This window comes from Canis lupus, chromosome 1, assembly GCF_048164855.1.
Source record: "Canis lupus baileyi chromosome 1, mCanLup2.hap1, whole genome shotgun sequence".
Taxonomy (NCBI): Eukaryota; Metazoa; Chordata; class Mammalia; order Carnivora; family Canidae; genus Canis; species Canis lupus.
In genome coordinates this window covers 44,995,755-45,022,424 of record NC_132838.1, presented here as the reverse complement: position 1 = coordinate 45,022,424, position 26,670 = coordinate 44,995,755, and the positions used below count along the sequence as shown (strand labels likewise).

Here is a 26,670-nt window from a genome sequence, read left to right as displayed (position 1 = left end):
TGAGTATCTGTTAAGCATTTTATTTATCTAAGCTCATTCAAGCCTTCTAACAACCAGTAAGTTGTTAGGTATGTTATGATATGAACCTTGATTTGCTAACTCCAAAATCTGGCCTCTGTCCTCCGTATGCTAGGATGCTGGTTACATTCTACCTTCTGTGCTTGTGGCTTAGTGGAGTATGAGAACTGGCTTACTGGAGGTGAATTTGATACTGAGGTTGCCTACTAACATGGCAGAGTAGAGCTCTGATGGGTTAGCACTGGTATCTTCCAGGGATACAGGAAGGGGTTGGGCCAAGTCCTATGCATGTCATACCTTGGCCATCCCTAAGCTGGGTCATGGTACTTCTCATGGAAAGATTCTGGATGACTTATTAGGAGACTATTAATTTCTCTCATCAAATATGGATCTGGGTAAGTCCAATGCTGATTCAGGGAGGTATCTTTTGTTCTCTTTCATTTCATTATATGATCTCTATTCAATGTGTATGATCTTTACACACTTACTGTTAGGATTGACTCATTTATTCATATCTGTTGTATGTATTTTTCTCAGGCAGAGAAGGCTGATGGATTTGTCAATCTGCCCGATTTCTCTGTAGAGAGAGCATCTGAATGCAAGAAAAAGCAGTAAGTTATCTATCATTTTCCACAAAACTCTGTGCCAGGGTAACATCCCTTCATAATTTTAGTTTCTCCAGTGATGTGGTGATTTGGAAGTTAGTGAAGGTAACACCCAAATGCCTGAGAATTTTGAACCTATGGGTTAGCATCCTAAAAACAGTGTAAGCTTTTAACCTCTTATTTTCTGTAATTTCATTTTGTGGAACAGATGGATTTTAAAACCCTGTGGAGCCTTGGCATGACATATTTTTGACAACTGTGTCTGAGATGGAATGAAAAACAAGCTCCCATCCAGGATTGGCTGGGAGATCAGATGTCAAGATCTTGTCTGGGTGAAGAGAATGACTGGTTCAATAGGACTCACTAGAGCTTAAGATATGATAGCAAGACCACTTTCTTTGACTTAGTTCATAACATTGTCATCCTTGAAATAGAATTAATTCTGAGATACCGTAGACTTTGGGATTATACTCTGATATAATTTAAGTCCAAAAAATTTGAGAATAGACAAGAACCAAAGAAGTCACCAGCCTACAGTCCTTATTTTACTGAGAAGGGAACAGCTCAGAGAGTCTGAGCTTGCCTAGAACTCACAGGAGAGCTGGTCTAGATTAGCTAACCATTCATGTGCTCTTTTCATGAAAGCATCCAGCTGCATTTTGCAAATGTGCCCTCTTGACCTTTTTCTTATTCTTCTGCCTTTGACATCTTTTTCTGTTTTATCAGAAAAAAGCATTTATCTCCTTAGTGACCTATGTTACCAGTAGTGGCAACTGACTAGATTTTTCTCTAAGAAAATGAATAAAATTGAATTAGCTTTAAGTCCCTGCCACTCTATTGTTACTGTACATATCCAGTGATACATGACGTTGTGTTGATTTTCGTGGTTTTGACCAAACTGGTTACTTACCAGAATGCTGGCCTGTACTGCAGGACTTCCGGTCTAGTGGTAAAGAGGAAGCATTTCATTGCTAATCTTCAGTGTTTTATACTTTTCTTTTAAACTAAAAATAAGTATATTTTTCCTTTACTCCTAGAAGGTAGCTTGGATAAATTTTTTGACGTGTTGTCACAGTGTGGAAGTTCTATACTTGATTATTTTCCTACAAATAAAATTCTTGTATGTATTTGAGTTTGAATAAGTATTTTGCTTTAAGAGGTTGATCTGAATATTTAAGTGACACCTCTAAGACTATAAATTTTAATTTATTGAATATTAAGTGACACCTCTAAGACTGTAAATTTTAATTTATTGTCTCTTTATAGCAAAGCAGTTAGCAAATGAAAATAAAAGCATATGCCTATATGTTTTAAATAGAAACTATTAACTAGCCAAGACTCAGTCCTAGTCTGGATGTCTCAACACGATAAATTAATTGTCTGCTCTCTACATGAAATAGAGATTAGGCAATGGATATTTAATGAGACTAAATTATTTTTTGTAAATTACAAAGAAAGCAGACGAATTTCTACACTTGTATTTGATTTACTTTCAAACCCATTGATAACTACACTAATTTCTAATTTTTCATGTGTCTGCGTTTTTCTCCCTTCAAGTGCTTTTAAGATCAGCCATCCACAGATCAAGACCTTTTTTTTCGCAGCTGAGAATGCACAGGAAATGAGTGTGTAAGTAGAGAAAATTGCTAAATCCAATCTTTTTGGAAATAGATTACTTTGGTCAGGTGTTTGAATTTTAAGCATATGTTAATATCACCTGTTTTATTTATTACTGCTACTTTAAGGATTAGTCTCCTTAGCACTTTAAGTGTTCTTACTTTCTTCTAGGCTATTTGGAAGCATTTTGGAGAACTACCTTTATCAAAATGGCTATTTTAGGAAGAAGTAATAAGATTCTTCTGAGGGAACCACTCAGTTGAGAAAGGAAAGGACAGAAGTCATTATAAGAAAATGTTACAGTGAGAATCAGCATCACAGGGAGAAAGGCCTGAAAGTACTGTGACCAATCTCACAGCTTTTAGAATTCTACATGAAAAATATCTGTAGCATTTCTTATGTCCTGTGTAATTATCATGATGATCCCTCTGTTTATTACTAATCCATGTTCTATCATGAAAATTTTGCAAAATGTTCTTGCTCAGAGTACATCTCACATAAAATTTTATGTCCCTAACTCCATTTCCTGTTTTTTTTTTTTTCCTGTTTAAGTAAGTGGAATATATGCATAGAGCACTACCTGCCCGACTCCAACCCCTGCTGGTTTAGATTATAGTGTGAGCACAATGGCTGTTAATTGAAAGAGGCTATATATATTTGAGGTGCTTGAGGCATTGGAGGGCCTTCTATTTAATTTAAGCCCTATTCTCAGATTTCTCAGTGTTCCTCATTACCATCACATAACTAATAAAAATGTGTCAGTGGAATACCTACTATATGTCCACAGTGGCAGATCCTGGGCAAAAGAAATAAAGAATATATACATAATTCATTTAAAGAGTTTATGGTTTAATCTCTTTTGTTTAGTTATACACAATGATTTCCTTATCATTCTGCTCTAATTTCTCTTTACCCTCTTGCTTTAGAAACCTAAAGAAAAAAGCTGCCTTTCACCAAACATGTATAAGCTGTGGATACACACACACCCTTTTTTTTTCCCCAAAGAGCTTATCTACTTAGTCATGAGAGATGCAGAGACATGGGCAAGGGGAGAGGCAGGCTCCCCATGGGGGGCCTGATGTGGGACTCAATCTCAGGACCCTCGGATCACGACCTGAGCCAAAGGCAGACACTCAACCACTGAGCCATGCAGGTGCCCCCCCCCCCCCACATGTGCCTTCTTATAGGAAAGCCCCATCAGCAACCTCATCTAGCTGGAAACCTTCTCACCTGTTCCCTAAGCTCCCACCACAACCTTCAGATAAGGGCAGAATGGCTCTTTACAGACCATTGGGACACCCCATGTTAAATAACGAGACAAGGAATTGACAAATTGAGTCTTTCAAACAAGAATTTTATTTACTTAAATGAAGAGAGAAGTTGTTTTTACACTCTTTCTGATTTTAGCTCTCTCCCCCTGGCTTTCTCAAGTGCCTGAGAAAAATAAGAGCGGATGCCCAAAAGAAGATTTAAAAAACTTCACAAAGCTCTTTATTTTTCTTTTTGTTTTGGTAACTAAATTTTATTGATTAATAAGCTGTAGGTATGTTGGTGGTGTGTGAAAGGCTTACATCTCACCCAGCAGTACTTGGAGCCCTGCCATAGTGAGGGTCAGTCTGGATGTGAGCCACCAATTAATTCCCAGTGTCCTTTCTGGCATTCTCTGGTGGTGTTAATAGCCATCCAAGTGGAATCTCTTTGGGGCCTCCAAGTTAGCTTCCTCTTCTCCCACCAAATGATGCAGATGACATTTAAAGATTTGTTCTGAGGGGCACCTGAAGAGCTCTCTTTCTTACTGAGGAGGCCAGTTTGAGCCAGTTGATAATGGAGCTGGGTATTTCTTTGTGAGATGCAGAGAATCTGGGGATGGAGGGACTGGCAAGTGGAGAGACGGGTCCTGTTTTAGAAGTTTGTTTCCTTAGGAAACTGCATTTTTTGGCAGTGACGTTTCTCTCAGGGACGATGAAGGGGAAGGTAATTACATTTAATAGAAATGCTGTGTGTTCTGCAGGGACCCTCAATTTACAAGCACAGGGGTAAGTAATTAAGGGTAATGGAAGAGTTGGTTTCTAAACAAAGACTGGTTGGTAGTTGCCTTTCTCAGACGATGTTTGTGGGAAGAAACTTCTTGTTTTGTATATCAATTTCTTAACACTTGTGCTCCTCCAACACATCGATTTAATATACAACAAACTCCCAGGAAACATCTGTCATCTTCTTTTATGTAAATATAAGTCTTTTTGTGCATCCATCTATTTAGCCACAAATAGAAATTTCTCTACTGCCTTAGTTTTAAAAAAAGTTCTTAGCAAAGGAGGTACTCTAAGCTAGTGGGTTCTAGAAAGGAAACAGTCAAACAAGATTCTGAACGATCATGTTTTCTACAGCAAGTATCTAATGGTGGCAATGAAAAGGACATGAGTTTTGGGTAAGAGCTGGGAGGAATCTTTTCTTTATTGTCAATACTCTTTCGTTTTGCTATATTTCTGTATTTCTGTGTTCTGGAAAGGAACTTAGAAATGCCTTTTATTGTTTCAGGCTTACTCAGTTCAAAACTATTTTTTGTCTTGATATGTTAAAAACTGTCTATTTCATTTTTAGATGCTGTTTTGGGGGGAAGGTCAGTATGCACTTATGAAATCGGGTATAAATTAAGAATAGTTAGTTTGGGTATTTTGAAAGTGAATAAAGACATTGTGCTTTGCCTGATCAAGTTTTAGAAATGTACTTTAAAATGTTTCCTTCAGTTAAATAACACACAAAACATATTCTTGTAAAAAATACTATGATTCAGAAGTATTTAAAGTGAAAACCTTCCCAGACTCCTAGCTTCACTCTCCAATTCATCTTCTCTCCCTAGGATTAACCACTTTTAACAGTATGAGGGACATACATCCTTCCTGATGCTTTTCTTTGCATGCCAATTCATGCACATGTGCAAATACAAGGTTTTAAAAGTACAGTGAATCAGGCTAATCATATTGTTCTGTACTTGCTTTTTTCACTTAATAGTATGTTAGGATTTTTCCAGGCCATCACAAGGCTTCCTATCTCAGTCTTTTTATTAGCTTCATTATAACATTAATTGTACTGATGAAATTAGTGCCATATTTTATCCATTTTCCTATTAAAGGATGATTATATTGTATCAGTGTTTTTTTTCTTTTTGCCATTGCATGTCTTGTTGAATTAACATTCTTCCACACTTATTTGTGGTTTGTAGGACAGACATTTATAATTAGGGGGTAGATATTTAAATTTTGATTAGTATCGTCAACTTGCCTGCTTAAAATTGGCTGTATCAATTTTGAAGTTCAACTGAACAAAGGATGAGAATGTTTCCTCCTCAATTCTAGAAATCAGTATTTTAAAGTTTTGCCAGTCTAGTGGTAATATTTTCCTGTGTTTGAATATGCATTTCCCAAAATTCTATGGAGGCTGATAAATTTGTTCTATTTGATTTCCTGTTTTTTTTTTTTTCAGTTGTTTTTTATTCTATTGGGTCTTAAACACTTTCTGGTTTCTATAGTGGGGTCTGGGCCCATGTATTAGTCTGGTTTTAAGTGGCCATTAAAGAGTTCATGTTTATCATTGTGCTGATGGGGCTTCTTAAAGTGCCTTTAAAAATATATGTTTTATTATATATATTTTATATAATATATAATATTTATATATATTTAGAGAGTACAAGCAGGAGGAGGGGCAGAAGGAGGAGAGAGAGAGAGAGAAAGAGAGGAGACTCCCCACTGAGCACAGAGCCCATTGGAGCCCCAATGGAGGCTGACTGGGAGCTCAATTTCATGACTCTGAGATTATGACCTAGGCTGAAATCAAGATTTGGTTGCTTAACTGACTGAGCCACCTGGGCACCCCTGAGGGGCTTCTTAAATTCATCTGAAGTTCATCTTCCTTCTTATAGAAAGTTCTGCTTATTTGTTAAAATGAAATTTATATATTTCCTATTAATAATAATAAATATGGCAGGACCATGACAGGTTGAGGGTTGGGTAAGGATTCCTAATTTGTTAACAGCTGAAAAGACTTGGGAATATGCAACAATTATGCAGTAGTGAGGGACCAGCATGCTGGATAGTTCATGAAGCAATACAGAACTAGAAGAAATGGAAAGCATAAGTGAGTCAATAAATGCATAACATTCTTTTTATTTTATTGGTATTGGTTGACTTAGGCCACTACTGAATACACTGGTTTCTAAAAAAAAAAAAAAAAAAAGTGAACACATAATATGGAATACTTTTTAAAAATATAGAAAACTGGAAAGAGGTAGGAAATAAATCAGATTATTACCACCCCAAAATAATATTTTCCCTTTAAATAGAAAGTTATATAGCTAAGAACATATGATGTAGACACATTCTGTCTTTCATGAATTTGTGTAATAAAGTATGTTCCTGACTAATCCCTTGAAAAGGAACTCCAATGGCCTGAGGTCATGAGCCAAGTTTGAGTTCCTTCAAGTTTGTCTAGTTCTATTTTTATTACTGATGTTTAGTTGCAAATTATTGCCAATAAAATGGTAAATTGTTAAGACGATAGGACATTGTAAATTTTTACCTAACATAAAATTCTTCAAGAAATTAAACATTTCCGCAGCTTAGGAATACCTGTCAAACTCTGGCCATATCTTTTATTGATTAATATAAAAATCTGGCTTAAAAATGGACATCCTTTCTTTATTTTTTGTGAAATAAAATTACATTTTAAGAATTATAAAGATGGTACTTTAATAGTCAGGTTACTAAATTCAAGGATACAGGTTTTGATGGTTGCTAAAAATTTCAAATGCACAGTTGCAAAAGATATATTTGTTCAGATATTTAGAATATATAGTTGCCCACCTTAGCCAACTGGATAATGGACAGCCTTACTTCTTGTCTTACAAAGAATATCCCATGTAAACAAAGTATTGTCAAACAAGTGGTTTTAGATTTCAATACCATAAAGTTATGCTGTTTCTGGAAATGTTTAGACCAACTATAGAATTATGACAATTGCGTTGTAAAGACTGGCACAAGACCTTCCTTCAGGGTATAGGGGTATGGGGGGGAAGGTAGATAGGAGATGACCAATCTCTTTGGCTAAGCATTTATTTTCTATTTGAATTTTAGGTGGTTAAACAAGCTTGGATTAGCTGTAATCCATCATGAATCTGCTACAAAGGATGAAGGTATGTTCTATTTTCAATTTCTGAAAATTTAGTAATCTTAAGATGAGATAGGATGAAAATACAATGTCAAGTTCTATGCATAGTCTTGTCCTAATGAAACATAGTTTGGCATTTGAAATTATCTGAAAATATGTAGAAGCAGACAAATTCACACAGACTCACCAACATGGAATAGCTTCCCATGCTGGCTAAGAATGCTTTTTACACTTCACCCACACATTAGCAGCTGTAGGCTTCACTGACATCTCAAACAACTGCCAGTACAAATGTTTTATTGCCCCACTCACTCAGTTCTTACTCAGAGACATGATCTCGTCATGATCTAGACAGATAACTTTCATCCCACTATTTCCTCTCTGATATTTTAATATTTCCACCAGGTGTATGCTGAGGCTAATTACTCTAAGTTTGTGCTAGGAAACTGAATGTCAGATTGGGACACAGGCCATATTTTTAGCTCAGTCCGTAACTCTTTTGGTTCAAAAGCCACAGGAGTTGAAATCTTCTTAATGATGCAATTACTCCTGAATATTGAGAGGATGGAGGATTTAAGTGCCAGAGTCACAGAGTTGATACAATTTTTGAAGTGCTCAGATCACATAAATCTTGGAAATTGGAAGGTGGGGAGTTATATCTTTGGATAGCAAAAATTATAAAAGCTGAAGTTGAGAAATGGAAAAGTGGCAACTTGATTTCAAACAATAAAGAACTACAATGGAAGAGTGTGAAATCAGTGTCCTTACCATTTCCTTGGTCTTCTTTGCCACAACATAAATAACCATTGTATATTTGAAGTGCGTTTATAGATTGTGAGGAAAAAAAATCACGACACAAAGATCTTCTCTTTATCCTGGTATTTAAGGCCTTCTGTGCTAAAGCCTCAGTTTTATTTATTTTATTTTTTTACCACATCCCTTAGGGGACTTTATATAGTTGGCTCAACCTATACCCTTAACCTGGTACTCCCATTACTCTGTGTGCACTGTTGATGGTTTAGTTATCCAGCCATTTTCAGCTCCTGATAGCTCCTATGATCAAAATTAATCACTATTGAATTGAAGCTTAGTGTATGACTCTTAACCTCTTTTGAGGAATTATTTTATTTTCCGTGAGCCATGGCTAGTCCTCTTCCTATGTATTACACTCTCATGAGGGCAGAAACTCTAATATGGCTATTCATTTTTTTCCCTCTTATGTAATCGCCTTGTACCAGGTAGCTCAGTAGATGAGTCCTTTCTGAAACGGATTGGAATTATAATAGCCAGATGGAGCAAAACCTCTGCTCATGCATTATGGAATAAGTGATGACAGTGTTGAAACATTAAACATTTTCATTTTTGTATAGAATGTTATAGTGAGAGTGAACAGGAGGACCCTGAAATAGCTGTGGAGACACCACCCCCTCCTTACTCTGCAGAGACTTTCTCTCCTTTGGTACGTACTGACCTCATTTTTCTATTGGTCATGATCAAGTGCATGGATCTCATTCCTTCCAGTGGCATAGAATCTACTTTGATCAATCAGTTTTTAGAACAGGCTAAATTGATGTACCTTCCAAGGAGCAAGTATAATTTTCAGATTTTTCACTTTTCTCCGTAGCAACCCCCTGGTGTGACAAACTCAGTGCATTTGCATGGGACCCACAGATGTATCATGCTGACAGGACTTAGGGTAATGCAGAGGGCTTCTGGGTGGTAAGCCAGTGCTTTCAAAGATTTATTTTATAGTGTTTATTTATACCCTAATGGTCTTCGGAAAGAATTGAAAGTGCCTGTCCTGGGCATGTGCATTACAACAATGTAAAATGAACACAAAGGGGATGAACGCAATAGATGAAGAGAAAATTAGAGTCCGAAGGGTATCAGGAAGCCAGAAGTAGGGTTAGTGGATTCAATCTGTACATGAAATAAGTGTTCTGTGTATTCTCTAGAGAGAAGTCCAAGTTTAATTCTCAGCTTTAGAAGCATCCAATGTAAATTCAGGTTATTAATGGATGTTAAGACTTGACATCTTGCTTTGTATTTAGATGCTCGTTGGCATTAGAGTGATGGCCCTTAAAAGGAATAAAGCAAGGATCTTTGGGGGAAGTTTATTTATGGTTCTTCTACCTACCATGTGCCAGGACTTATGTAGGTGCTTTAAGTATATAACCATTTAACCACCCCCATAACCCTGAAAAGTAGTATTATTTAGTCTGCATTTCACTTATTACTAATGAGGCCAAGCATCTCTTCATATTTATTGGTCACTTGGATTTTCTGTTTTGTTTACTGTCTGTTTAGTCTTTAGCACATTTTTAGCTCTCTTACTGGTATTATTTTGTTTTTATAAAGTATCTTTATTATCCTATATGTTAGCTCTTTGTCAGAAGGAAGGCACATCTCCTTTTCTGCTTCATGACTTTTACTTTTTTAGACTGTTTCATGATCTCTTTTTATAGATAGTTGTTTTGGATTTCAATGTGGCAGATTTATCCATTTCTTCTGCTGTGGTTATGTCTTTGTATCTGATTTTAAAAGTTGTCTCCTATTGCTAGGTCATGAGGAGGTATATGTGGCTATCCTTATTTCATGATTAGGAAACTAAAGTTCAGACAGATAGAATGGCCTGGCTACACATGCAGTGAATGGGGCACCTGAGATGGACATACCCTGCTGTGTCTCACTCTGTCATTTAGGCTCTTTCCACCCCACTATGGCACTTGCCCATCCGAGGGCCCAAGTGACTATAGGTTCTGATAGGTTACAGCAGCTCCTTCACCTACTGGACCTCTTCTGCCAGAGTTTTCTATTTTGTGTGATGACGTTTTCATCTTTATTTGTTTTGCCAGTTTCTGGATTTAGGATATTAAATAGCATTTAAATGATGACCTCTACTATTGTCACCTGCTCTGAGGGGAGAATTGCGGTCCCTTTTCTAGTTTATTTGGCTAGCAACCAAGACCAGAAATAAATATTTGTTGACTGAGTATGTTTATCAAAATTCCTATTCAGAAGGACTAGCCTATTAAATTAAGATATAAATAAAAACTAAACTTTGAATATGGTAAAATTCAGACTAATTTTTGAATTAGACTTATAATATGTCCTATCTTAGTATATTCATAACTTGCCCTTAATGTAGTCTTTCTCCTCTTTTAAAATCAGTTTCTGAATTTAAAAAGGACTAAATAGATGTGCCCAGTTAGTTTAATAGAGAAGTATATATTTTGTTTAGTTTCTCTCTTTCTGTCTCTCTCTCCTCCCTCTCTTTTTGTCTCTGTCTACCTCTGTCTTTTCTCTTTTCTCTGTATGTCCTAATTTTTAAAAAATATTTTATTTATTTGACAGAGAGAGAGAGAATGAGTGAGGGAGAGGGTCAGAGGGAGAGGGAGAAGTAGATTTCCCGATAAGCTGGGAGCCTGACACAGGGCTCCCCATCCAGGACCCTGGGATCATGACCTGCGCCAAAGGCAAATGCTTAACCGACTGAGCCACCCAGATGCCCCTGTTTCTCCTTTTTTTAACCTGTAACACAATGATTTGATTGGTTCTTCATCTTTCTCTTCCTGAAATTCTCTCTCCCTCCTACTGTCTGCCACCCCTTCATGATTCTTATATGATTTATTTTAGTTTCTAAAATACTGCAGTTTTTAGTTTTATAGTGGCAACTGGTATCACAGATTACTAAGAGCATTGTTAGAGATCTAGAACTCTACTTGAAACTGTAAGCAGGGACCCTGGGTGGCTTGGTGGTTGAACGTCTGCCTTCAGCCCAGGGCATGATCCTAGAGTCCTGGGATCGAGTCCCACATCAGGGCTCCCTGTATGGAGCCTGCTTCTCCTTCTGCCTATGTCTCTGACTCTCTCTCTCTCTCATGAATAAATAAAATCTTAAAAAAAAAAAAGACTAAAAGCAACCAAATTATCTTCTTAGATGAGGGATCAAGGCTCAATTGCATCATACAATAACAGTTTTACCTGATGTTACAGTAGAAGCTCAGGAAATGCTTGTTACAAAACAAATAAATGAAGAGAGGCATATGGGACCAATAAGTTGGGTCATTGAAGTGGGAGGATTCTCTAGAATTTTCTGAGTCATTGATCAAATGTTATTTCTTAAGGTTCTAAGTTGAGCATTTTCTGGAAGACCACCAAGGTTAACATTTTTTCCTCTTTTAAAAAGGAATTTATTTATTTATGTGAGAGAGAGTACGAGGGGGGACAGAGGCAGAGGGAGGAGCAGACTCCCCACTGAGTGGGAGCTGGATGTGGGGCTCCATCCCAGGGCCCTGAGGTCATGACCTGAGCCGAAGACATTTAACTGACTCAGACACTCAGGTGCTCCTAACATTTTTTTCTGAAGAAATATATCAGAAATAGATAAATGTTGAACAGTTAGATTTTATTTTCCTTAGAAACAGAATATGTTCCTCAGGCTCACATATTTTCCAGGCAGATTTTGTTTTTGTTTCCTCTTGTTTCTGAAAAATAGACATGCAAGACACTTGGTTAAAATAACATTTAAGCTTTCTATTCAAATACAAAAATTCAAAAACTCATGGTAACTTTTATCCAGAGGATGAATCAGCTTATTGTGTTGGCTTAATCCGCGATAGGCTATCTAGGACTGAGCTATATATGCCTAGGTGGAAACATTTTTTCTCTAAGTTCTTGCTTTGAAAAGATATTTTGGGTAATGAACTTTCATTTTGGAATGATGACTCAAAATTATAGACTAATACAATGCTGGAAAATCATCTCCCCAAAGTCAGAATCTTGAATTAAAAATGTAATTTAATGTCCAGTCTTTCTAATTGCTGCAAATGGTTAAGACCTCAGCACAAGATCAGTTGGACCTCTGCTTCTAACGGGTGGGACCACATTCAACAAGAGAATAAAGAACACTTCAGGATCTTCTCTGAGTGAACAAGAGGTTTCTGTTTATCCTGCTGCTTCTTGAGAAGACTTCACAGGATGGATAGGAAAGGACATCCATTTATTCAAAGAGAAATTAGAAATGGGGACCTTTTGACAGACTTGCTAAAAAAGCTCAAGACAGTTGGGACCTGGTAGATTTCACTTTGGAAGTTTCTCTGTAGAAATCAGTATCCATGATTCCTTGAAATCCACAATTCCTTGAAACCAACAAAAGAGCAAAAAAGGAACTGACTTCCTTCATATTTCCTATTCAGTGATGTTACAAAGTGATTTAAGAGCTTAATCATCATTAAAAATCTGTTACACATATTTTTTTTCTAAGTTTAATCATTAAAAAGCATAGTCTAGTAACTTGATCTATGTTTATGCGCTTACTCATTCATTTAACAAATTTTGTTGAGAGCAACTGTTCCAAATATTTGGGACATATGAATAAATAAATAAATAAAAAGCAATGATCTATTTCTTCATGAAGTCAAACTGAGTTGAGGGAGTCTGGTAAGAAACAATCAATGTACTAAGTAAATGATGTACTATGCAGTGGAAGTAAAGCATGGTGACTATGGAGAAACAGGATTTCTGGAAGTCGGGTCGTAGCTGCAAACAGAGTAGCCAGGATAGGCCTGAGTGAAAGCTGAGGTCTGAGCAAAACTCTTGAAAGGTGGTGTGAGAGCCAAGTGGATGTTTGGGGAGTTCTATGCAAAGGGAACAGTTAGAGCTAAGATATCCTTGGTGTGTAGGTGGCAGAGTTAAGGAGGTCAGTGGCTGAAGCAGAGTGAGTCAAAATGAGAACAGCAGAAATGAGGTTGCAAGGTCGCAGTGGCCATACCATGTAGGGCCCCAGGGCCTGTTAAAGACTTTGATGTTTTGAGTTACTTAAGGGAGCCTTTGGGAGTTTGGAGCAGAGGAGTGATGCGATGTGATCAGTTTCCATCTTAAAAGAGCCACTCAGGCTACTGTGCGGGAGAGGTCCCCACTGTCCTGGGAGGTGGGGGGTACGATAGAAGCAAATAAATCAGAGGGAGGGTTGCAGGGATCTACTGTGAGAGGTGGTGATGATGCAGGTCAGGGCATAACTGAAAAAAGGAATGGGCAGATTTTGAACTTGGTTGGAATGTAGACCACCCAGTGGGTGGATCAAGATATGAGAGAAACTGAGAAGATAAGGTAAGGAGGGGGCGGGTAATGGTGGCAGGAGGAAGTTAAGGAATAGGATTTAGCAGTAAAGTGGTTTCTTCAAGCTCACTAGGATACTGGGGATTAGGGTGAGGAGCAGGTCCTCCATGATTATACAGGAGGCCAGGGTCAGATGGGGGTGTGTGCTCTACAAGATTTTTGGGTTTTTAGAGAATGCTACTACTAGCATACTGTAGAAATACAAACAATATTTCTTGGGGTTTGGCAGCAATTGACTAATTTGTTTTTATTAATGTGGCCCATAAAAGAAAAGCCATACACGTTCCTTTTTTTTTTCCTCATTTGGTTTTATTATGTTTAGTCTTAAGTTATTCCTGTATTTTCTTCTTTTAAGAAACAAATATGCTTAAAATCTATATGCTGACTCACTTCTTCCTAATGACAGACTGTTGGTGGCTGTCTTAAACTGTTTTTCCCTATGTCAAATTTATGTTTTTAAACAAGTCAAAGAAAAAAATTTTAGAGCTAATCAACATTTGAACTGAGCTTCTTTGATCAATAAAAAATGTCTTATGTAAATGTTGAATCACTGAATTCTATACCTGAAACTAATATTATACTGTGTGTTAAGTAACTGGAATTTGAATTAAAAAATATACATTAAATGGCAAAAAGCATACTCACTTTGGCTGCACATATACAAAAATTGGGTTGAGGGCAGCCCAAGTGGCTCAGGGGTTTAGCGCCGCCTTCAGTCCAGGGCGTGATCCCGGACATCGGGATCCAATCCCGTGTTGGGCTCCCTGCATGGAGCCTGCTTCTCCCTCTGCCTGTGTTTCTGCCTCTCTCTCTCTCTCTCTCTCTCTCTCTGTATCTATGAATAAATAAATAAAAATCTTAAAAAAAATGGGACTGATACAGAGAAGATTAGTGTGGCCCCTGAACAAGGATGACATGCAAATTTGTGAGGAAATGGGAAAGCAATATTGATTTTTAATTTAATCATATAGTCTCATTAAAACTTAGATTTTTAAAATGTCTTTAAATTTTCTCATCAAAAAGTAAAATGTTTAAAACACAAATGTTCTGAAATGAACCACCATGCAATTACTTACCTTTAATAGGTAAAATAATAATTTTGTTGGAGATCATGAGAACATTTTGTGGGAGTATTTGCATTACAATCAGTGACTGTCACCGCCAGGTCCTGGGATTAGGATAAATCATTTGTAGAAATTCTACAGAGAATTTCAGGGTGCTCCTTCATAAGAGACTAAACTACTCTGGGCTATTTTTCTTTTAGACCATTTTGTACTGATATTAATTTATTATCAATTGTAGGTCAGGTATAGATGTAAAAATAGATGTGTAAAAATAATACTTAAACACAGCCTGTTCTCAAGTAGCTCACCAAAAAAGATGAATGAGTCAATCAGCAATTATAGTATTCATTGACAAATAAAATGACTTCTCTCAAGTATGATAGAAGTAAGCCTGGGAGCACCAGATAGAGGCACCCACCAGGCTCTGAGCCCACTGAGGGCTTCCTGGAGGAGCCAGTCCTTGAACTGAGATAAAGGACGGGTTTGTGTTAATCCACTGGGATAGAGTGAGGAGGACTGTCATTTGATTTGCAGTGAGAAATGTTGTGAGTATATTACCTGGATGGTTCATATAAGGCACTGAGTTAAGTGTTCTCTGTTTAACTGTGGCTATTGGTAGCTACAGATGGTAGAAATAATCACCTGTGATTTAGCACCACAGTATCTCTAAGGCACATTTGCATATTGAGCCCTCTGTGATGACACTCCAGGATCACTTTGATTCTTATTTTGTTAATATCTCTTCTAATACACATCTTTTTTTTTTTCATGTTCTCTTTCCATCTCTCTACTTTTTCCTTGTTTTTTCTTGCTCACTCTTCTTTTTTTCCATTTAAAAATCAATTTATAGGGACATCTAGGAGGCTCAGTTGGTTGAGCGTCTGTCTTCCTCTCAGGTCATGATCTCAGGGAGCTGGGATCAAGCCCCACGTTGGGCTCCCTTTTCAGCAGGGAGCCTGCTTCTCTCTCTCCCTCTGCCTGCTGCTCCCTGTGCTTGTGCTTGTGCGTACGCTCTCTCTCTCTCTCCGTGTCAAATAAATAAATTTTAAAAATCACATTTATGAATATTACATGGTACAAAAGTAGAGCAATGGATTGAAAACATTTATGTTTGAGTAGTACTCCCAAAGGAATATACTTAACAGAAATTTCTGGTGCTCTATAAACATGTCTTTCCTTGGCCCATAAGCAGAGCTTTGAGGTCCAGAAAGGTTCATGGAAAGTGTTGAAGCAGCTATGTACACAGGCTTTTGCTCAAATAGCCCATTTTGCTAATCAAATTACAGTAATAGCAGGAGCAACAGGAAAAGCTTGCACTTGGTCTCTTTTCAGAAAAGGAAGCTGGCCCCACCAAAGCCAAGTTTTACTAAAATAGCTCACAATGGGGGAACGTGTCAGGACTTAGATTGGAATGGTATTTTTGCTAATATTTATTTTGCAGATCATTCTAGTGAGTAAGCAAGTCTTGGCATTTATTTGGACAGCTTGGAAGGGTATGTATTATCTCCTCTAGATAGCTAAGGTTTTATTTAGTGAATTGCAGATTAAGCTCTTAGTTGTTAAATGGTCTGAGTGATTTAAGACAGCTGATTTACAAACTCATTGACACATTCTGGAATGAAAGTTTTCATGTCTGTACAAATATGTTATTAATAAGGTGTACGTGATGAATCAGTATCTTAACTGGATATTTTAACGTCATGCTACTAAAAAGTGGATTTATTGATTATTTGATAAAGCATGTCTAATATTCAGCAAACTGAGCATAGATTGGGTAAATACTGGCTTTTCCTATTAGAACTCTGAGTTTAGAACCTGCAAAATTCTTGGGAACACACAGGATGGGAACAAAATCAACCATTGCTGAGTTGGTTGCAATGTTCTGAAGGTTTTGGGAGAAAATCCTAGTTTATTCTTTGGCTTTATCCCACTAACAATTTCAGTTACACAAGTTGGTTTTGGACAATGTCATTGTAGTTCTTGTCATGTGAATATAAATATTATACATTTTTCTTCTGGTTCTTTTTTTAGACTAGTTTAGGTTTCTTTATCTTCTTTAATAAGACATTACAGAGCACCCAGTGTGTCAGTTAAACATGGCATATAGATCCATAAGAAATAGAATGAAATTTAAATTTAATCTTAACCTCATTCCTTTTGGCAACTAATGGAAATACAGAATACAAACAGAGAAATTCTCTCTCAGTGTATTTTATAAGTCTTTGTAACAGTTTTATAATGAACATTGCTGTGATCTGTTCAAGAATCTTCAAATTCAATCGGAGAAGGACAATCATCATATGGTTTCACTCATACAGGGAATATAAAAAACAGTGAAAGGGATCATGGGGAAAGGAGAGAAAATGAGTGGGAAGAATCAGAGAGGGTGACAAAACATGGGAGACTCCTAACTCTGGGAAACGAACAAGGGGTAGTGGAAGGGGTGGTGGGGAGGGGGAATGGGGTGACTGAGGGGGGCACTTGACTAGATGAGCACCGGTAGTTACACTATATGTTGGCAAATCAAACTCCATAAAAGAATATACAAAAAAAAAGAATCTTCAAAATAAATAAGGTGGAAGCTTAAGAATTTTAATTTCCCCTTATAGCAGATTTAACTCAAACAGAATAAAAAGGGATTGTACTAATAATCCTCATATGAAGTATGAGAATTAAGGTCTTATGCAAGGGCAATGCAGCTATTTCCCTATCACTGAAATATAAAGCTAAATATGATGTCTTCAGCTGTTTGAAAAAAAAAAAAAAAGCAGGGGTTAAATACAAGAACAAAAAGCTTTTGTTCTGAATTACAGTTGGTAAAACAAATGAAAAAAAAAAAGGAATCCAAAACTTGTGAATGGTTTTTCAAATAATTTGTGACTAATAATTTGTTTCTGAAACACTAGAGTACCTTTGTTAAAAATGGAAAGTAGAGAATGCTGGTTTAATCATGATTTATTTCGTTCTTTTTTGGTTTTATTTATGAAACAGGCTGCCCAGCAGGCACCTTCATCTTCACCCAAATCATGTTCTTGCTCTTCCTTGGAAAGTACGATAAAGACACAAAGCAGTTTGGCCTCCTTCTCTAGAGACAGACAGTCCTGGATCGACATGGGCAACAGTTCGGCCGCTGCTGACAATGAGGAACAGTCTATAATGTTTGCTGTGGCAGTGCGCTCATCTGCCCCTGCTGAAGCAAACAGTTGCAGGGCTCTGGAGAATAGCTTTGCCACATCAGAAAGTGGATTTTTGAACTCTTTGTCTAGTGATGATACTTCTTCACTGAGTAGCAACCTGGACCATCTTGCTGTCCCAGACCAGCCCACTGGATCAAAGATGGCAGACAGAGGTAAACCAAGAAGTTGTCTACTCCTTTCCGGAGAATGAATATTGATGTGTGGGTATAGAAGTTTAAGGCTAATTTGTAAAAAGAATGTTGAAAGTCATGAATGATGATTTGATAATTAAACTGTCAGGTGGAGCTAAGCACCAGGGCTGCTTCTGTAGAGGAGTTTGTATGTGGAAGACACCAACTTCAAGGCTGTTAGTTACCCACTGGGTCACTGGACACATGCTTACAGCTAGGAGACATGTGATTTTCCGCCCATCTGAGGAAAAGCTTGACTCCTCTTTGGTCCTATGTTCTATGCCCTGGAGTTTGTGGTGATTAGAGCAGGGTTTTGTAGATTGATACGTTGTGGTTCTGAACAAATAGAGAGCATCCACTTGCCCTGGGCCATAACCACTGAAAAGGTCTGGGTCTTTGTGAGTTGAGTTGGCTCCTGAAGGTGCCAGTATGGTTAACAGGGAGACAGACAACTTGCATGCACTTTGGAAGGCAGCTCTAGATCTTTTTTTAAAAAAAAAATTTTTATTTATTTATTCATGAGATATATACAGAGAGAGATAGAGAGAGGCAGAGACACAGGCAGAGGGAGAAGCAGGCTCCATGCAGAGAACCCAAGGCGGGACTTGATCCTAAATCTCCAGGATCATGCTCTGAGCTGAAGGTGGCGCTAAACGGCTGAGCCACCCAGGGTGCCCCAGCTCTAGATCTTTTAAACACAAAGGAGAGCACAGTTTATGCTTTTGAAAAAAAACAACAACAAAACATTTTAAGTCTTAGCAAAGGAAACACTTAATGGAGTAAAGAAATTAATAATGGTGTGTTTTCTTTTTTGTAAATTTATTTAATTAATTAATTAGTTTATTTTTGAGAGAGAGTGTGCACGCACAAGCAGGAGGAGGGGCAGAAGGAGAAGCAGGACCCTGGGATCATGACCTGAGCCCAAGGCAGACACTTCACCGAATGAGCCCCCTCAGGTGCCCTAATAATATGAACTTTCTTAATACTCTGTGATAATTGGTCTTTATTGTTTGTGCAGATGGATTTTTTTTATTGTTAGTTTTCAGTCATGATGTATCCTTTCAGATGGTCTGTACCTTGTTTACTTGGGTGTAAAAACCAGCTTATCTAATATAAGATACTCAGCAGTGAGGGAATGCTGAGTTCGGTTTGCGTTTTTTGAGTGTAATTGTGGAAAAAGGTTGACTGGTGAAATTCCCATGATACCTTGCCAGAGTGGCCTGAAGACACAAATGGCTGCTCTCCCATCTTTCCTAGCCTTACCAGGGAAAGTTTAAGTTCTCAAATTTTTAGATATACCCTGTTAATTTAATATTTGGTCTCAGGATAATTTAAGCCCAGGATCATGACTATAGTCCCTGTGTATGTGTGTGTGTGTGTGTGTGTGTGAGTGTGTGTACAGTATTTTGAAATATGCCAATTTGAATGCTCAGGTTGAGAACTCATTCTATAAGTCACCACAGTTGTCATCACTCCCTGTGGCCTTACCTGAAGATGCTTCACCCAGTTGAGTTACCTGTCTGGCAACTGATGGCATTTTTGCTTAATACCCCTAATTTAAGCCAATGATCTGCTTTACACTTAAAAAAGTGGAAAGGCACCTAGGTGGCTCAGTCAGTTAAGTGTCTGCCTTCAGCTCAGGTCATGATCCTGGGGTCCAGGGATTGAGCCCAATGTCAGGCTCCCTGCTCATCAGGGAGCCTGCCTGCTTCTCCCTCTCCCTCTGCATATCCCCTGGCTGTGTACTCTCTCTCTCTCTCTCTCTCTCTCTCTCTCTCTCAAATAAATAAATAAATAAAATCTTTTAAAAATCACTAAAAAAAAAAAAAAAGTAGAGTGAAAAAAGTCATTGACAGAATAACATGTCTAGAGGTAAAGAGATAGGGTAGGGAGGAGGGTGGAAACAGCACCAGTGAGGAATCCAGCAGGTCACCAGTGGACTCTAACAGCTGGAAAACAGGATGTAAGCTGGCCTCAGGTTTGAGAAGTGTTGTCACATAGAAGGAATTTTGGGCATAATCTCCTTCTCCTTAGAAGTACAAAACTAATGCAGATGGTGAGGCTAGAAGCACAAGCAAAAAGGAGATAGTTTTAGACTCAGCATAAGAAACTTCTTTTTAATGTTGAAAACGGTTCAAAATTGAATGGGTTTCTTGGAAAGTAATGCATTCCTTGTCATTGGAGGTGTTTCCTCATTCTGAGACAACCATTTTCACTGGGTATCAACTGCATATACATATCGATCACAATCTTTATTCTTTAAAAAAAAAGATTTTATTTATTTATTTTTATAACGAGAGACAGAGAGCACATAATAGCTTGTGTGAGTGCAGGAGCTGGGGGAGGGGCAGAGAAGGAGGGAGAGGGAGGACTCTGCTTTGAGCACTGAGACTGATGTGGGGCTCAATCTCTTGACCCTGAGATTATGACCCTAGCCAAAACCAAGGGTCAGATGCTTAACCGACCGAGCCACCCAGGCGCCCCACAATCTTGGTTCTTATAAAGATATACCTAAGAGAGCACTAAGGTAACTTGAACTGCATGTTCTTTAACTTGATACTTGGAAGAGCATTCCAGATATGGAGCTGCTTGAACTAAAGAAAATCACAAATAAAAAGTACCACATCTATTATTTTCCTGTGAAAAATTCTTTAGTCATTGGGCCATAAGTAGAACTAAAAAGTGCATGTGCACATACACACACACATACTACCCCAGGATGAGGATGGCTTTAAAAGCAAAACAGTAAAATTCCATTTGCATTCTTTTCTGAGAGATGACCCTGCAGACTGATTTTTTTTTCCTTGAGGATGAATAAGCTGCAAGTCATGGAAAGATGTATGTAGCTCTCTGTCCATGTCCGAACGTCATTCTGGGGATGCATGAATTGCAGAGCTAGCTAGGTACCAAACATCCCTTTTAATCTAAGGAAGAAGAAACCTACTATTTTAAAATTTTGAGTTAAGTGCAGCGTGACCAGCAAAATCTCTATGCTTCTTCAAACAACTTGACATGAAGGTGTTCCTCTTAGTAGAAAGGAAGAGAAAATAAAAGTATTTTTCCCTTGGTTATGTGTTGGCAGTTGCCATATGTCACAAAATTTTTGCTGATGATTTTCTCCTGCTGCTGGGGATTTGGTTAAATTCCCAGAAGAGTTAAACCACATAAAGTCATTGCTATGGAAACAGCAACCAGGTCTTTTCTTGTGTTTGTAATGATTTGCTGTTGAGTAATCAGACTGCGTATTATGCATTTTTTTACATGTATGTGTTTGTGTGTTAGAGAATAAGCTAGCTTTTCATTTCTGTGACTGCTAAAAATTATTCTTTAGCTGCCAATTAAAAAAGAAAAGCCTTGACATTCCTGTGTCTGAAATACTGTTCAGGATGCTTTTATGACAGGGAATGAAGTGTCGACATGGTCCAAGACAGGAGTAAGGATTTTAGGTTAAGTCTCAGTCTCAAGATGCATTTGCTGGAGAAAGAGGCTTTTCTCCTAGAAAAGATTCTTAAAGGTTAATAACTGAGTCTTGAAACAAGCAGGCAGCATGCATTACAGCCTTCTTTTTTATTTCGACAATGAAAGAAATGTTTTGCAGTTATGCAATTAAAATTGTGGTTGCTGGAATTTTATACTGAATTGAAATAGCCTTTTGTTTCTTCCCTGTGGTGTGAGCTAATAAAAAAAAATGCAGGGTGTTAATTGCATCCCATTGCCTTTCCACATTGGGAGTTCCAGAGCTATCCAGACTCTTCACTGAGTCTTTCCTCAAAACATCCTGGGAAAAGAGGTGATAGGGTTAGTCTCAACTCAATTTTACCCTGAATTATTTCCTTCTTCCGTGAGAGGTTATTTAGCCTCATTTAGGACATGTCCTTTATGTCCTTTATTAGCCTCCTTTAGTAATGTCCTTTAGGACATTACTTATGTCTATGTCATAATGACTCACATGCATGTCTCTATTTACATCATGCTGACAAAGTGGAGACGATTTTACTGATACTTACATCGTGAATGTCCTGGATGCTAATAAGACTTATACTCGATGTATGATAAATGATCAAGTACAAGTCTAGTCTGGGAATCAAGTTGAATAAAAAGAATTGTTTATGAAGAAATGAGCCTACTGGAAATATGCATGACACCTTAAGAATGTGACATAAATGAGCCAGATTTTACGGGTTAGCAAATATTACCAAAAGTTGTACATAATCTGATTGCAAAAGGATGGATGCTGTATTATTTTAGCTAGCTAATTTAGATGCTGCTGTAGGAATTAAGCAGCATGTTTCTTTAGGGAGAAAGAACATTAAAAAAAAAAGTTGAATACTGAAGTCCATTCAATTTAGCCTTATTTTTTTGAGTACCTAACATGTACTCATGTACTCTGCTCTAACAGGAAGACACAGATGAACAAAATACAACTTCTGGACTAGAAAATTTTAACATATTAATGGGGAGAGTGGGAGGAATGAGACTCATTTAACAAAAAGAAAGCAGAGTAAAGTAAGTGCCACAGAGAGAGAGAAGGTACTCGAGGGATGTAAAGGAAAGTAGGAACTCAAAATATGGAAGATCATATTTAAGTAGTTTGTGATCTAAGTGGGAGGACCTGTGCATAGAGAGGGGAGCCACGACAAAGAGGGATGAAAAAGAAATTTGGGGGATGATGTTGAATACTGGGCTAGTCATTAGTTTATTGCAGTAGATAATGGATGACTGTTTCTAATCAAGGTAGTCACATAATTTATGGTTTATTATTATTATTATTATTATTATTATTATTATTATTAATCACAATTTGTTTTAAAGTCATGAAAAGCCAGCAACAGTCAGGCTGGACAAATCTCTAAGATTCTATGCTTTAGAAAAATTATGTCAGCTCTAGAATGTGAGGCAGAAGCATATAAGGGGACACAGAAAATCAGAAGAGTTAGGAAACTTTTGTAGTAGCTGGGGTGGCAGTGAACATAGGAAGCAAAGGAGAGACTGGAGGGCTTCCATAGCATGCCTATCAAGTGAGGACTGATCTTGGTCTTTGTATCTCTATTACTTAATTTAGTCCCTAGAAAATTTCCCAGTGATTCTACTTTTTGAACTATAATTTGAGAAGGAATCTCAAAATAGAAGTAAATATTTACGATTGGGAAAATCTTGAATCTATAATTGTTGACTTCAATGGCATTGTTCTCAAGCATAGATGATCTACCTGCTTTGTCTGCTCTGTGCCAAGTGGCTAACAGACCCTAGAGGATGTCATGAAATAATGCAGATTAGCTTACCTGCAAATTTGGGCAATATAACTAGTTCATTTTATTTATGATTATAAGCATCTAACTTAATTGTAAGTGAATATTCATTGCCTGATGACATTAAACATATTCTTTCTCCAATGACTTGTATCATCACCTTGTAGTATCAAAATTCATACATATAGGCTTATTTCTGCAATCTCTGTAGTCTTTCACTGATGTTTTTATCTTCTAATTTTTCAGTATTATAGTTAGATTCTACCTTTATAGCACACTTTTTTATTCAGTAAACATTTCTCTCCTTGACACTACTTTGTCAGTATAGTAGTTAGATTCTTCATTTATAGCATGCTTCATTATTCAGGAAAACATTTCTCTCTTTGGCTCTATCTTCTAGGTAAATTTTCAGATTTGATTTTCAAGTTTAATTTAAAAAAATCACATTTGGATTTTGATTAAAATTTTCTTGAATTTGTTTAGATTTGTTTGGTGAGAACTGCTATCTTTAAACCACTGAGTCACTTTATTTATGAACATGGTATATTTTTCCACTCAGGTCATTTTACAATTTTAAGTACTAAGTATTATTTTAAGTAGATTTTCTTCTTACAAGTGTAGCATGTATATTATTAAGTTTGTTCTTAGACCTTTTATAGTTTTTCTTGCATTTGTGAGTGAAATCTTTTAATTCTATTATATTTTATCACTATTATTGTGGATGTGAAAATAAAAGGCTTTTTTTTATGTTTGTCTTATAGTAGTCACCCTACCTTATAGTTAGAAGTTGTTTTAAGTGTTTCTAGATAAGTTATCTTAGCTTTATGTAATGACCATTTTAGCGTTTCCTTTCTAATATTTATGTTTCATTTTTTTCTTACTTGTGTGATCAGAATTGAATTTGCCTGAAGTTTATTTGCTTTTGTACTCTAAAATACAGTCTGCTATTATTGATTGCATATTATTTTTATTATCCACTTAATAAGATTCTGCTTTATCTTTATGAATTCTTTCTTTTATTTTATTTAGATTTATTTTGTTTGATCTTTGCTTGCTCCTTAAGTTAATTGCCTAGTCGATTCACTTTCCTATCTTTTTCCTAGTAAATACATGCAGGTTCTGTGTACCTCTGACTAGAACTTGTAGTTTGTATAATGTAGTACTTTCATTATTGGCCATTTGCAAACAGTAAGTTTTAAGAGTAATTCAGCTTTTGATTTCTTCTGTAAATAAGCATAGTTTTAGAAGAATGCTTTTAAATTTCAAAATGAGTGCTTACTTCAGCAGCACATACAGATCGAAATGATACAGAGAAGATTAGCATAGTCCCTGCACAGTGATGACACACAAATTCGTGAAGCGTTCCATATTTTTGCTAACTGGAATTAAAATAAAAGCTTAAACACACACAGAAAATATTTTTAAAAAATTTCAAAGTTAATATGTTTTTGACTATCTGAGTGGGATTCATAAAAGGTCAATAACAAAAGGTCAATGACATAATTTAGAGAACTATGACTTTATTCCCCTGATCAACAAGTCTTCTCAAGAACAGAGACCTGCAATTTACACTATTTGCTCCGGGAAGAAACCTGTGCAATTCTTTGAAATGCTTCTAACATCATGGTATCAGATTCATTGTCTTGTCTCTATAATTATATTCCTGGCTCTTTTTGACTATTCTGGATACATGAACACATGTCTCTCTGTTCATCAAGAGCAAGGAACTGTAAAGATATCAACACATGTCTGAATTTGCAGCTAGAAAGGACAGTTCAAAGGTTAATTTTCCAGGGAGACCCTTCTCATTAGGATAAGATCTTAAGCCTTTGACATCTATTCTTGCACTATCCTTTTATTGTTACTTTCTAATTTCTCTCCTTGCAATGTTATGCTTTCCTAATTAAAGCTAAAGCAAATAAGGTCCTATCTTCCTCAAACTACACAACTATAGTAAGCATAAAATTGAAAAATATTTTTTTAGTAGACTTCTATCTTTCTTGAAGCAATTTTAGGTTCAGAGCAAAATTGAGCAGAAGGTTCAGAGATTTCCCATCTGTCCCCTAAACATGCATAGTCTTCTCCACTTGTAGCATTTATTCTACCAGAGTAGGATGTTGTTGTAACTGATGAACCTACATTGACACATCATTATCAGTCAAAATTCATAGTTTACATTAGGGTTCCCTCTTGGTTGTGTACTCTATAGTTTTGAACAAATGCCTAATGACATGTATCCATCATTATGGTATCCTGTAAAGTATTTTCACTGCCATAAAAATCCTCTGTAACCCACTTATTCAGCCCTCCCTTCTGTTTCCCCCCATTGGCCATCACTGACCTTTTTAGTATCTTTGTAGTTTTGCCTTTTCATAATGTCATATAATGTAATTTGCAAACAAAGACTTATTTCTTCCTTCCCAATCTGTATATCTTTTATTTCCTTTTCTTGTTGCATTAGCTAGGATTTTCAGTATAGTGTTGAAAAGGAGTGGTGAGAGGGGACATCCTTTCCTTGTTACTGATTTTAGTGGGAAAGCCTCAAGTTGCTCACCATTTATGAAGTTGGCTGTAGGTTTTTGTAGATCTTTTGTATCAAGTTGAGAATATTCTCTTCTATTCCTATTTACTGAATTTTTTAAAAAAAAATAAATGGGCTGTAGATTTTTCAATTTTTTTTTCCTGTATTCCCATTGATAGGATCATGTGTTTTTTTTCTTCCTCTTTAGTCTGTTGATGTGCTGGATTACATTAATTAATTTTTAGATATTGAATTAGCCTCACAAACCTGAAATAAATCCCATTAATTGTGGTATATAATTCTTTTTATACATTGTTGGATTCAATTTGCTAATATTTTGTTGAAGACTTTTATGTCTGTGTTCATGATACATGTTGGTCTATGGTTTTCAACTTTTGTACTCTATTTGGTTTTGGTATTAGAATAATTCTGGCCTCATAGAATAAGTCAGGAAGTACTTTCTCTGCTTTTGTTTTCTGAAAGAAATTGTAGAGAATTGGTATAATTTCTTCCTTAAATGTTTGGTAGATTTCACCAATGAATCCATTGGGGTCTAGCGCTTTCTGTTTTGGAAGGTTATCAATGTTTCAATTTTTAAAATAGAGATAGGCCTATTCATATAATCTATTTCTTCTCATGTTAGTTATGATATATGTGTCTTTCAAGGGACTGGTCCATTTCAGCTAGGTTATCAAATTTGTGGGCATAGAGTTGTTCATAATATTTTTTTGTTATCATTTTGGTGTCCAATTAATCTCTAGTAATGTCCCCCTTTTTCATTTCTAATTTGTGTCCTCTTTTTTTCTTAACTAGCTAAAAAATATATATTTTTTTACTTATGGCCCATCTAGATACTCAGAATTTAATAAGTATAATTTACTTATTGAGTTCTTAATAATGCAATTCCAAAATTAGCTCATTGTGCTTATTTGATGGGATAGGTGAA

General features: G+C 36.7%; 1 protein-coding gene and 2 non-coding genes across 3 annotated transcripts in view; all 3 read left to right on the top strand.

Moving 5' to 3' along the window:
• Positions 1–26,670, top strand: part of IPCEF1 (interaction protein for cytohesin exchange factors 1) — a 106,969-nt gene that overhangs the window by 55,599 nt on the left and 24,700 nt on the right. The window contains exons 5-9 of the mRNA XM_072828492.1: positions 556–629; positions 2,181–2,252; positions 7,370–7,428; positions 8,774–8,862; positions 17,579–17,936. Coding sequence (XP_072684593.1) covers positions 556–629; positions 2,181–2,252; positions 7,370–7,428; positions 8,774–8,862; positions 17,579–17,936 — 652 coding nt within the window. The remainder of the gene's footprint in view (positions 1–555; positions 630–2,180; positions 2,253–7,369; positions 7,429–8,773; positions 8,863–17,578; positions 17,937–26,670) is intronic.
• On the top strand, positions 14,373–14,479 carry LOC140608909 (U6 spliceosomal RNA). Its single transcript, XR_012010909.1, has one exon. It is a non-coding gene; the product is annotated as a U6 spliceosomal RNA (small nuclear RNA).
• Positions 24,475–24,577, top strand: LOC140608774 (U6 spliceosomal RNA). The gene has a single exon (XR_012010751.1). It is a non-coding gene; the product is annotated as a U6 spliceosomal RNA (small nuclear RNA).